The sequence below is a fragment of the Ornithodoros turicata genome, unplaced genomic scaffold, assembly GCF_037126465.1.
Source record: "Ornithodoros turicata isolate Travis unplaced genomic scaffold, ASM3712646v1 Chromosome12, whole genome shotgun sequence".
NCBI classification, from domain to species: domain Eukaryota; kingdom Metazoa; phylum Arthropoda; class Arachnida; order Ixodida; family Argasidae; genus Ornithodoros; species Ornithodoros turicata.
Genome location: NW_026999301.1, coordinates 173,139 through 185,924, shown reverse-complemented (window position 1 = coordinate 185,924; position 12,786 = coordinate 173,139). Strand labels below are relative to the sequence as shown.

At 44.2% G+C, this 12,786-nt stretch overlaps 1 protein-coding gene across 3 annotated transcripts; it reads right to left on the bottom strand.

The window, feature by feature from the left end:
• Window positions 1–482: 482 nt before the first annotated feature.
• Window positions 483–12,508, bottom strand: LOC135371746 (low-density lipoprotein receptor-related protein 8-like). 3 transcript variants are annotated; one of them, XM_064605715.1, is made up of 5 exons: window positions 12,314–12,508; window positions 11,685–12,179; window positions 3,305–3,372; window positions 3,140–3,211; window positions 483–565 (listed from the first exon to the last, which is right to left on the bottom strand). In XM_064605715.1, the coding sequence occupies exons 2-5, from the start codon at window positions 11,912–11,914 to the stop codon at window positions 522–524; spliced, it is 414 nt and encodes a 137-aa protein (XP_064461785.1). In that variant the 5' UTR covers window positions 11,915–12,179; window positions 12,314–12,508; the 3' UTR covers window positions 483–521. The 3 variants fall into 3 exon arrangements, 2 of the variants coding, with proteins under 2 accessions (XP_064461785.1, XP_064461784.1); XM_064605714.1 differs by lacking the exon at window positions 483–565 and adding an exon at window positions 673–1,667; XR_010415711.1 differs by lacking the exons at window positions 483–565; window positions 3,140–3,211; window positions 3,305–3,372 and adding an exon at window positions 10,424–10,790.
• Window positions 12,509–12,786: the final 278 nt, after the last annotated feature.

The window sequence follows — 12,786 nt, the reverse complement described above, 5'->3', positions numbered from 1 at the left end:
TTTATTATAATTCAATGACACGTTTTCTGGGACACCCTGTATATGGATACTTTAGCAAGCATCGCCCCAGCGCCTTGTATTGCTCCCGCAGCGTCCAAGGCTCTTCATTAACTATCAGCCCATTGTCACTGGATACGATAAAATTACGAATAGCTCAGCTGGGCAAATGGCGTTGCTCTTGGACGCAAATTTGTTACCCGTAATAGTTTAAGATGTTCTCAAATGCAGACTTCAAGTCTCAGTTTCCTTACCCTATGCAGCAAATACCAGCAACACTTACCATAACAACCTAAAGAGCAAGCAGGACATGAATAGCAGAGCCAATATCTTGTGTACATTAAACAATGTGGTTCCCCTTTTGGCTTTACCAACTGTTATGGATATTTCTTCGTAGAGAATTCACTATGCTGGCCTTAAATGTGTTCTTGAGTACCGTATGTACTTACTCCAAGTACTCAATGAGTACATCTTGGAGTTGGAGCTGGAGGAGTTTTTCCATTTTCTCGGGAAGTTCTTTACCATCAAGAAGTGGCCCAACCAACGGCGAAAACTGTGGCAGCTGGAACTGTGGCAAGTGACGCGGAAAAATTAGGCAAACATGAAACACGTAGGTCTGAACTAGTTTACAATATTTTTTTTACAAAGCAAGCGTAGCATAGTCATGGGCATGGCTCGTTACATATAAATGCAAAATGGGAGCACAATTTGTTTCGTGGGCACAAGTTTGGTCAGGAGCAAGCTTCAATGACCTTTCAAAAGGGTTGTTAGGGCACAAAATGCAAACATCGTGGTACACAAATCACACCATTATTGCTCTTATGATACACAAAACATGGCCAAGGGAAAGAAGGAAAGAAGCCTGTCAGTGGACACAACTACTTCGTGATCTGTCGATTGCAGAATCAACGCATTGATTTTGCGCTTCAATGCCTTCTGAATCAGTAGCTTAGCAAAAAGGTACTTTTCTTATCCCCTACATATTATCTGCATTCCTTTTGCAAACATAATTTCTGAGGAAGGAGTACTCAAAATCAGTACATGTCCTGCTTTGATGTCGATCGTTGTCGACAAAAGTGGCAGCCACAAGGTTTACCTCACTGCCAAGAAACTGAGCGGGCATACCTGCCGAAACCAACCTCACGTCAACACAAACAGGAACAGAGTGCTGCTCAATATTTTCTCTGATGCAGTACTTCCTCTTTGGAACACCAGACCCATTCGAATGATTCACATACGAGTATACTTGATAGAGCTCGCTTACCGAGAATGGAATATTCTTGAAGTTGTCGTACTTTTTGAATTTCGGAAGAGCATTTGTAGTTTCGCAACTCATCGTGGAATGATGTTTGAGTGAGCCAAATTGCTTCATTTGCTCTACCAGGTGCACAAGCATGTGAATCTTCGGAATGAAATTAGATGCGTCATAGCACTGAATGTACAGGTTATTGTGCTGTGCAACGGCCGATTCAAGGTCACTGACGCAGTCAATGCTCATTAATGGTGACGAGCAAACCTGAACAATTTAGCCGAGTAGCACTAGGCACGACATGTGTGGACCTTCAGGCACGTCATCAGCTAACATGAAAGGGAGATGCAAAAGTAGCACGAAGGCAGCACTAGCGGACGTGACGAGAGAGAGGTCTGCTTCGAGGGGTCGTGGATGGTCACTGCATTGGGTCAAATAAAATATCGGTTGTGAGAGAGATGTACTGAAATTTTGTGAGCACTTAATCTCCATTCAAGCCAAAAGTGGCTGAAAGCCTTTTACGCTCTACTTCCGTTTGGGCATTTTGGAGCTCCTCAACTTTGCTGCTGAATTTTAGTGACCCAAGAACACACTGTCATCCCAGGGCTATCCTAAGCTTGTCAGATGGGGACAGGGATGGCACCCCTGGGATGTCAAAATCGGATCCTCAGAGTATCATAATACTGCCACTTTGGCATATGAGGTGACGTCCCCGTGGCTGTCCCTCGCTCATCCTCAGGGACCAATTTAGGACAGTTTAAGTACACATGGAGGAGAAAGCTTTCCCTCACTTCCCTGCTTTCATTTGTTTTACTTTGCTATTTCTGACACGCAGACATACAGAAGTTACATCAAACTGCAATGACACGAAAGTTATGGCAGCATTTTTATTGTTCCAGTGATAAACAGAATCTTGTCAGGGGCACTAAGTCCGAGAAACCCTCGTATTGGCAACTGTAGGATGGGACGCTTGCCCGCTCCGAAACCTATATTTATATATTTATGCTATATTTATGAAGAATATATCTGGTTTATTTTGTTGTGGCCTCGAAAGCGAGACCTTAGTGCAAAGCTGTGACCTTATTTGGTAGACGTAATGCCAATGCACAAGCTACTGAGAAATAGGCGATTAGAGAAATGGAAGTGAAAGTACCGAGCGCATTGATGATGGAGCATTGTATGTATTTCATATAGAGCAACATCAGCAAGGTACACCGCAAAAAAAAAAAAAAAAACGAAATAAGAAAAAGTAGGTTGGAGTAACGTTACAGATTATTTCCGCTAATTCTGTAGCATTGCCTTCCGCGTGCGAGAGGGATATTGATATCCACCAAGGGACCTTATCTCATCAATCATTCTTACAGCTAACTTTTGTGCGCTCTGTCACTGGTTGCAGAACCACGAGAGAGGGAACAGTTATGACAGCAAGCCTCTAGCGTTTAAGGTCATGTAACATGCTGAAATAAAGAGCACCAAGTGCTGCGTGGTGTCCAGTACGTTTCGGCAAATGTCATATGTGCTCTTCGCTGTACGTACACTTCGTAAACATATGACTTGTGAAATGCACATATTGCATGTTTCTCGTGCACAAGCTCTCAAGCAGTGTATGCGACATAACTGCAAATGAATTTATCTCGAAGAACTTTGCACTAACAACACACAGTATCAATTGTAAACTGTGGGGAATAATACATTTTTGTTTCACTGACTGTGGTCTGCCACAGACTAGCGCACATGCATGGAACGCAATGGCAAACGTCTTTGCAACGTTAGCAACAAGGGCAAAGCACAAGGCTCTACCCTGAACGTGGTGTTCCACTTGACGTTGAAACAAAGCCAGCATATTCCCGTAAATGAGAATAGCTGTCTATTGAAACGAAAGCTCATACAAACCTGCTGTATCTGGTGTACTCTTACGTTGCGCATCTTGAGCCGAGACAAAGGACACAGAAGGAGCAGAAGTTCCTGGGTCCAGCAATTTTGTACTTAATACAGTTTTTTTAACAGCATTTTTTACGCGACCACGTGAAACAATTCGCATAGCTTGCATTTACTTACCAACACTGCTTGTGCGAAAGGGGTCCGAGAGGGACGGACCTGGGGATTTGGTGCTTGTGCGAAAATGTCTGAAATAAAAGTGTAATGACTTTGGATGAGGGCTCGACTATTTTGTTTCAGAAAAAAGTTGTTCACAACATGGATAATGTCCCTCAAAGTAACAGGCACGAAAGCTTTCTAACTCATGGTACAGCACAAGCGTATGCGGTTAATACAGTGAACCTAGCCTACGTTTAGTCAATTGCGGGGATACATCCCTGCAAAATAAAACAAATAAAAAGCCCCCAGCGTCATCGGATGGTCGACGACCGGAAGAGAGATACGAATATCATACTGAGTTGCAACAAAGAGCGACCTATTCACACGTAACCATCATTCGTGGCTTTATGTCGCAAGACAACTGTGGTCATGACGCCACCGTGGTCACTCTGTGGATTATTTTTGTGTACCTGAGAGTTCTTTACCGTGTGCCAAAATCTCGACAAATGGCGGCCCATTGCATTTAACGTCCCTCGCGGAAGACGACGTGCCTGAGCAATTCGCACATTGCCAGTAGCTGGCCACCCCGGTCGGGGTTGAACACGTGTCCGTGGGATTAGAAGGCGAGGACGCTACCAACAAAGCTATCAAGCCCGGTCCCTATTCACATGTATCATGTAAAAAAAAGTAGGTGACTCCCTTTCCTCCAGCCAAGAGATTTGTCTGCGTCTGTTCTCATCTTTGGTCATTCCAGTACTGGGGGTTTCTAATTGCTTTTTAAGATGCGCCAACCGGCCCAAGCACTTGTACTGTTATGTCCCTATACAGATATAGCCAGGGGTGAATATCATTCAACGTTTCACTTGACAACACAGGGGCTATAGAGGGGCCAACACAGGGTCTGAAATCTACAAATCCCACGAAATAGAGGCTGAAAGTTTCACTCAAAACATTGGTATCTCGTGCCAGTACCTCACGGATAGTTATGCAGCATTGACACACCTTTTTTCCGGTACCCAAATGAACGGTATTCAATGGGCGAACCCAAAAACGCTACTTTCCAATAGCAGCATGTGATACAGGAGAGTGGCCGCAAAACTCGCACCATCCCTGTGGCAGTGCATGGTGCAGACCGCAGCACCTCCACGCTTCTCATGACGGATGTACATACACATGCCGTGCAGGCACCTCGGACGGTCCCACGCGAGTCCCTGTTGCTGCTCATTTGACTACAAAGGCGCCCAGCTCCCGAGACGCCACAAGCCTTCACTGTGAGAGACGCTGAAAGTAGTACTGAAACGGAAGTTGTTGAGACTGAAAGTAAAAGTGCTGCAACGAAGATGCGTTAATGTGTGTGAAAAGCGCTTTTTATGTGTCTGAGTCGAGGACATAGGTCTCAAGCTAATAGGCCATTTGCAAAAGTTCCAGGGAAAAAGCGCGCCCTGGGAGGGCATGCCGGGAAATGCTGTGCAAAACGACAGCGATGGTGCATACACCAGTACGACGACGACGACGATCGGAGACGATAGCAAATCGCTGTCGTTTTGCACAGCATTTTCCAGGGTGCGCGCCACTCCCTGGAACTTTTTCAAATGGCCTATTCCTGTCTTCAGAAGAGGCGACAACGATGTTCCTTCAATCTTCTGACCAGCTTCCCTTTTTAGTGTCCCCTGCAAACTAAAGGAGCATCATCTATACTGCCACGTTGTTAACCCTCTCGAGTCTACCAATTTCCTTTTTAAATTCCAGCATGGCTTTAGAAAAGGGTACACAGGCGAACGTATTGTAGTGGAAGTCGTCGTTTTACGTACGGAATTCGTTCACGACATTTAAAAGTGTCTTGATTCCAGGGTCCACATAGATGCATTTTTTTTTATTTTGCAAAGTCCTTCGACACTGTTCTTTATGCTCGCTTGATGGCCAAACTAGCCTCATTAAAATTTGATCCTGCTGCCATTAACTGGATAAGCAGTCTCTTAACTAACCGCCGCCATGCAAACATACCGCCAACAAGCGGCATTTGTCACGTTACAATCGCATTATATTTTAATCTAGTGTGAAGCAAGGCATTTTGGGGATCGGTCCCGTATAATTACATTACTCCGTAATGTAACATCACATTGAGAGCTTTAACGTATCATAAATAACTAAATATATACTGCCAAGTAAATTGTATACAAGGCTCATTATTCCATTTAACCACATTACCGCAAGCATTTGTTAGCGTAGTGCCCCTGAGAATGAAGCTCCCCACTAATCATCATTCAAATAAAGTTGTTCTTTTACAAAGTTCATTACATTGCAGAAATAGTTCTTATTGCCTATTGTTTGGGGATACCATTCTTGCAGTCACATGAAGCACTGAAGGGCTATTTTCGAAAGTAAAGGCAATATGAGTTATGACCTTGTCGACATGGCACATCGTATGCACCAGGTAGCTTCATTTCAGAAGTCTGAAAACACTCAAAGCAATCATGAACCGAATTTGATGTTTCCTTTTGCTAGGGCAACTACGAAGGGTGGGTAGAAAGGAAGTTACAACCTGTTTCCACAAAAGACACTCAGATTGCAAAGGTGTTAGGTGTCTGGCGCCCGAGCAAGAGGGATGCAGCTCTGAGTGCGCTTGTGAATTTTATTGCACAGTGTTCTTTGGAATCCGTTTATTAGGTTCTGTGCACTGTCGGTATGTGATGTTGTGATTGTTGCCGCTGTACCGTATATTTGCTGTTGCTATTGCGCTGTCGTCGATGTTGCGCACGTGTTATCGCTTTGTGTGGCCCTAAGACTGCGTTTTGGTGGGTCCGTGTGTTAGGACGCGCTCTATTCTTTCTATTTTTTATATATTATTTTTATTTTTTGGAGTTGAAGAATTCAATTTCTCCATATTTTTTAAAATGTACTTATCAACTTATCAGCACTCAGATTAATTAGCGATTTCCCGTCAGAGCGCTAAGGCTCTGCCAGATTACTAGAGCATGCATACCTGGTCGTAAATAACAAGAATTCATACACCTGAGGTCAGTGCTTCCCACACCCGGCTATCCATCCAATGTTCTAAATGGTGTGACCCCCCAAACCCGTGCCAAATTCCTGGAGTGTCTTCACTGAACACTGCCACTATCCCTCTCACAAGGTGCTCTCTGAGCCTGTCTCTCACTCGGGAAGCACTACCTGAGGTAACTTCGGCATGTTTTCCGAACATGCATGGCCGCAGCTTCTCTGAACAGTGTTCTAGAGTACTTACTGAGAGTGATATGAAATGCTGTGCTTCGACAGGTTATGTTGACATCCTTCTTCATAAGGCCGTACAGAGATGTTCCTTGCTCTCTTCATTCCAAGCCGCACTATCAGACGCATGCCCACTTGCCAGTTGCCACCACACCAGTGAGTAGTGCTTCACAGTCATGGCGATCAAGGGAATCAGTCATTGAGGCTCAGAAAATGAGTTTTTTACGGAGATCTGATCCAGGACTGAGCCATGAGCAGCCCTGTGAAAGCACCAGGATTTCTTGGAAGTTTAGATGTGTCAGCTTTCCCTCCTTTTTTATGTAGTACCTCGTTACTTTCAGAATCTCTGTACAGTACCTTCAGTAACTCTTGCCATGACAGGTACTTTCTTCAGGCTGCGTGGCTAGTACAGAGATGCAAACTTCAGCAAATCTTTCCACAACAAAGCCATGTGTAAACAGCGACAGATATTTTAAATAGGGACTAGGACTTCCAACTGCGATTTTATAAAGTATTATTACTCATATACTTTAGTATATGAGTAATAATACTTTACCTTTAACAACAGGAAACAGAGGAAACAGTACCTCAAATTACATTGCTCCGCTCGTACTGGCAGTAGTTACACAAAATGGTTGTGAAATGCCCCTTTAAACTGTAATATTCTAGTGGTTGTACTACTGGCACCACAGCAGTAAAAAGTAATTCGAATTCCATTACTCCGTTGCGCTTCTAGCTGAAGTTAAACAAATTTCCCAAATCAGTGTGCAATGCCCCTTTAAACTGCAATATGCTTGTGGTTAACCCTATTGAAAAATACTTCAGAAAATCTTACAAAAGAAATCTCTCAGACTGCTGAAGGAATTTCTATGAGGTTATGAGACTAAATCTTACAAAATTTCTCTCAGAGTTTTTTACAGGGATCCTGTAGGATTCCAGGGAGGATTTCTTACAGGCAGGGGCAATGCAGCTTTCTTACAGGGCTTCTTACAGGGTGGCTGTGAGGCTTTCTCACAGGATTTCTTACAGGCCTCGACACCCGCAAGAAAGCCTGTGAGAAAGTGTAATGGGCCACCCTGCAAGAAACATCCTAAGAAAGCTGCACTGCCACGTATGATAATTGAAGGATCCCATATACTTACTTGCTGAGAAGTATTGAGAGTAAGTCGCATGCCGTCACTGTAAGGAATGTTGCAGAACATTTGTGGTCCAGCCAATAAGTTCAGAAAGGCATGACCCAACGCATTGTACACGTACTTGAAATGTCCAATGCGACGGCCAAGAAATTTCTTCATGTGATTATGACAACTTTTTGTTTCGCACATTGGGAACGCGTAGGCTTTCTTCCGTAAAAGCATCATCCAACTTTCTCGAGACGAGAATGGGTTACGACCACGTACGAATCCAATTAATTTCCGCTCGCTGCCGCTTCTTCCGAGCTTAACCTAGAAGAAACAGCATTGTAAAAAGCACGGTTAAAACAACATGTGTGTGCGTGAGAGATAGGCATAGAAATATGTAACATACCGTTTGCCCAAAGCACAGTTGCTATAACCATCTCACTGCATTCTACCTTCCATTCCTTAGAATACGTGCGAACAGGGGTAAAGACGCATAAAGAATGAGAATGCGTAGTACGGACGATTATATACCACACACACACACGTGCTATATACCTCAAAAGCGACGAAAATCCTGAATTCCTGGCGATATTTGCATGAGATGCGTAGCTGCGTCCATGCGCTTCAACGTTTCAAAGCAGACTAACGAACTTGCTGGCAGTTGGAATAAACGCTGTTTCTGAATCACGCTGTTTTCTCATAGAAATCACAAGGCCAGACCCTGAATTATCCCACAGGATATTTTCACATTGGTGTGCCTGTGATGATAGGTGTTCGAACGTGCATCCTTTGTGGGAAATTCTGAGAGACGAAGACGCTTCTGTAAGAAATTCTGAAGGAATGCTATGTTTCTATGAGATTTTCTGAAGTATTTTTCAATAGGGTTGTATCGCTCGCACCAAAGCGGTAAACGGTAATTCAAATTACATTGCTCCGCTCGTACTGGCAAAACTCACACAAAATCCCTGAATGGTTGTGCAATGCCCCTTTAAACTACAATATGCTAGTGGTTGTACTACTGGCACCACAGCAATAAAGAGTAATTCGAATTACATTGCTCCGTTACGCCTCTAGCGGAAGTTAAACAAAATTAATAATGAAGTGTGCAATGCCCCTTTAAACCGCAATATGCTTGTGGTTGTATCACTGGCACAAAAGCGGTAAACAGTAACTCAAATTATATTGCTCCGCTTGTACTGGCAGAAGTTACACAAAATCCCTGAATGGTTGTGCAATGTCCCTTTAAACTGCAATATGCTAGTGGGTGTACTACTGGCAGCGTAGCAATGAAGAGTAATTCGAATTACATTGCTTCGTTACGCTTCCGGCGGAAGTTAAACAAGATTCCTAAATCAGTGTGCAATGTCCTTTTAAACTGCAATATGCTTGTGGTTGTATCGCTGGCACCAAAGCGGTAAACAGTAACTCAAATTACATTTCTCCGCTCGTACTGGCAGAAGTTACACAAAATCCCTGAATGGTTGTGTTATCCCCCTTTAAACTGCAATATGCTCGTGGTTGTACCAGGCCGCCATAGCTCCCCCTCTTCGTGGCTCTAAAAAAAATGTTTATTTAAAACGTCGTAAACACGTGGTATTACTCCGTCAGGCATCATAGTTGATACCCATTGGCCGAAGGACATTGCGCGCTCCGCTATTGGTTGGCAAAGTTTCAAAAGAGCATTATTTCGCGGGCTGCCTGTCTGGCGGTCAATTACGAGAAGAGAAGGGAGAGAAGTGGTAGCGGGCCGCGGCGTCTCGCGTCTCGACGATGTCAGTTGACACCACCGTATGATGGCATTGTTCAAAGAAAAGTCCCAGATTTGTTAGTGGGTCAGAGTGACGCGTGTTGTGATATTTGCCGACACAAGTATCCTACGTACGAACAGTCTCTCGAGTTCAGAACTAGAATGCAGTGGTGAGTTGACGCCTGAGGAACACTTGTGAGCGCCGTCGCATTTTCAAATACAGTCACAACGGAGACAGGATTCGGTGTCCGTGCGACAATCATTGTCCGCTTCGTTGAAACCTTCGCACTACAACCAACGAAAAGAGATGCTCACCCTGAAATCTCATGCACTCGTGTGGGCGTCGCTCACTTCTGGGAGTAGAGTGTGTGAGTGTTCTTCGAGTTCGAACTTGGTCAACGAACGCAACGATTTGGACTCTGTACGCACTGTGAATATTTGTGTCAACTATTGAATCAGTACGATGTTTCAAATAAATGTGTATTTTGTCAAAAATTTGCCTCGTTGTTCTGGAATACGGAATAACGAGCGTCGGGCATGGAAACCAGTAAAAGTAAAAGCCGATGGTAGCCAGTACCGGGCCGAAAGGCTAGCCAAACTGAGAGACTCCTGATTGGCCGAATGGTGGGCATCATAGTTCATTTTCATTGGTTGCATGTCCAGTGTTGCCTGAATTATCTCAACTATGGGCTCTATGGGGAGCTGTGGGAGCCTGGTTGTACTACTGGCACCACAGCAGTAAAGAGTAATCAGAAACCGGTCCTGGAAAGACTACGAAAATAGTACGTCCGATGCGATGCTCGGCCCGCTTGCACTGGACCTACCTTCATTTCTGTTTAACCCGTGAAGGAGACATGAAAATTGTTAAAAATTGGGCTGTTCGGTGTAGCATACTTTGAAAGCGATAAAACCCCGGTGCCGGGAAACAAGTCAAAGGACGACACAATACACAAGCATAGAGTGACGAACAAGCTTGCACGGGAACGGCTTGTTCGTCAGTCTGTGCTTGTGTGTTGTGTCGTCCTTTGACTTGTTTCCCGGCACGGGAGTTTTATCGCTTTTAACAGAGACATGAAACTTGTTAAAACCATATATTGAGTGATTGAAATTAAATTTATTGATAGTCATCGCAAACCGACTTATCTGCTTTACAGTAACACACGTACTTTTTTTACAGTAACACGCGTGTAAGCTCTACTTCCTCTTCCATCCAACTTCTTGCCGCGTAGCAGTTTCAGAGAAAAAGGCCAAACAGCATGCGCTTTCGAATAAGCATTGTCAATACACTATAGGGCATATATATAGGCTTACGAATGGAAAGTCTTTCTTTGACTACTGCGGAAAACCATGTATCCGCGAAGCTGTCGTAGGTAACGTTCCTTGATGCAGTGGAGTGGAAAACGAGGCCATGCTGCGAAGATAAAAATTCCTGCCTATACAGTCAACCCTCGATTTATGAACACCCTCGGTTCCCCGAAAAATCGTTCATAAATCGAGGGATTCATAAATCGAAAATTCCGTCAAGTGAGTACTATCGAGCAAATGGAACAGTATTTCCGAGTTGGTATTGTGTTTATAATGCAATATATTGTGTAATTTTGCTTTCGACCATGCCTTCTGCTGTATCAATCTCACAAAGCACAGATGTTAGCGCATTCACACTCTGTTTATTATGCAGTACTAAATAGTTTAATTTTGCTTTGGACCATGCCTTCCGCTGTGTCAATCTTGGAAAGAGGAGATGTCAGCACATTCGCACTCAACTGGTCTCGGATTTCCTCTGGGGTTTTTAACCTACGTTTATTAATCTCCGGGTGACAGCGGACACCTTATTCATGAATTGAGGTCAGGAACACTTCTGCAAAAAACAGTTTCTTGTTCGGATTTCGAGGGGTTAAGAACCGAGGGTGCAATACCTGGAAAACGTTTTGTCTGTTCAGGCGTCATTCATAAGACCACGAATAATCCCGTTTTTGTTGGCCTCGGAACGACCCGTCCATAAATTGAGGGCAAAAACGCTGGGCACCTATAGTTGGTTCCCAGAAATTCCGTTCATTATTCGAATATCGAGGTTCATAAAATGAGGGAAAAATGCATGTAAAAAGTTCGGTTCCTCGTGCTAGTGTTCATAAAACGAGGGAATTCATAAATCGAAGGTTCATAAATCGAGGGCTGACTGTATTTCGAAACGTTTGCTATTGCTGTAACGCGTACCAGGTCTATGTATGTTCTCTTAGTTGTGGCACTTCACTGTAATGAGGCTATGTATATAACGTGTAAAATGTAGAATAAAATGATGCATTACCTATTAGTAGTTATCTTCACCGAGTGATCAAGGTCTTCGATACAGACCCTCCCTTTCAGGAAGCTGTTGCTACCGTTGCATTTGATGTCGTCACACGGACAGTTGCCGCAGCGCTTCGCGTCAGAGCCATCTCCGCAGTCGTCGTGGTAGTCACATATGAGATCGTCAGTAATACATGAGGTGTTGTTACAGTTGAAGTCATCAAATGGGGGCGTTACAGTGGGCTTCATCTATGTTATCAGCAAGTTCAGTTCAGCATCTCAATGGCATATTCGGGTTACCGGCAAGCTTGAATTGAGCGGCTCGCTGAGACGCCTTCCTTTTTTCCTATCTTACCTGTTTATATTCGGGTACCGGGCAGCTGTTCGCCTTCTCCGCTCAAACAGCCTGCTTGCCCAATATTATATGTCCATCGTTCTTGAACGCGGAGGTCATTGCGCAAAGGAGTGGCTCTGGGTTCCTCTCTCACAGAAAACTGAGGCCTGCAACCACAACCTGCAATGTGTGGTGGGCATATGAAGGGCATATGATGGGCATAGGGCATACAAATGAAGTAGCCGACCCGACGTATAATGAACCCCGGGGGAAAATATTTGTGCAAACATTGTTGTTCATTGTAGCATACATACTATTGCCACAACTACGCAATACAGCCATGCAGCGACTATGAGGAATATCCAGAAGGCCATCTTGAAGGAGTCGAATGAAGAATGTGTTTCCAACAGTTAGACCAGCACTACACACCAACACTGGTTGTATGACAGCGTACTAAACACAGGATTGCTTCCTGTCGTACTCAAGGCATAACAACTGTATTACACATCTCGCGCTCAGAAACGGCGGTACCTCTACATTGGACTTTGTGCAGACCTGTACCTTTGACAGAGCACGTAGGCCTCGCACAGCTTCTTCTTCTCGCACTGCTTTGTGACTCCATGGGGATTTACCAACTGGAAGTGGATTGCGTAGTCTCATCGACAAAGGGGGAAAACGACATCACGTTTGTCGAAGCGGTATCTACACATTTTTCTTCCCATAATCCAAATTTGGGTTCCATGTTCCAATGTCGGAGTACTTGCTGACGACAGCGCTTCGTATTGAC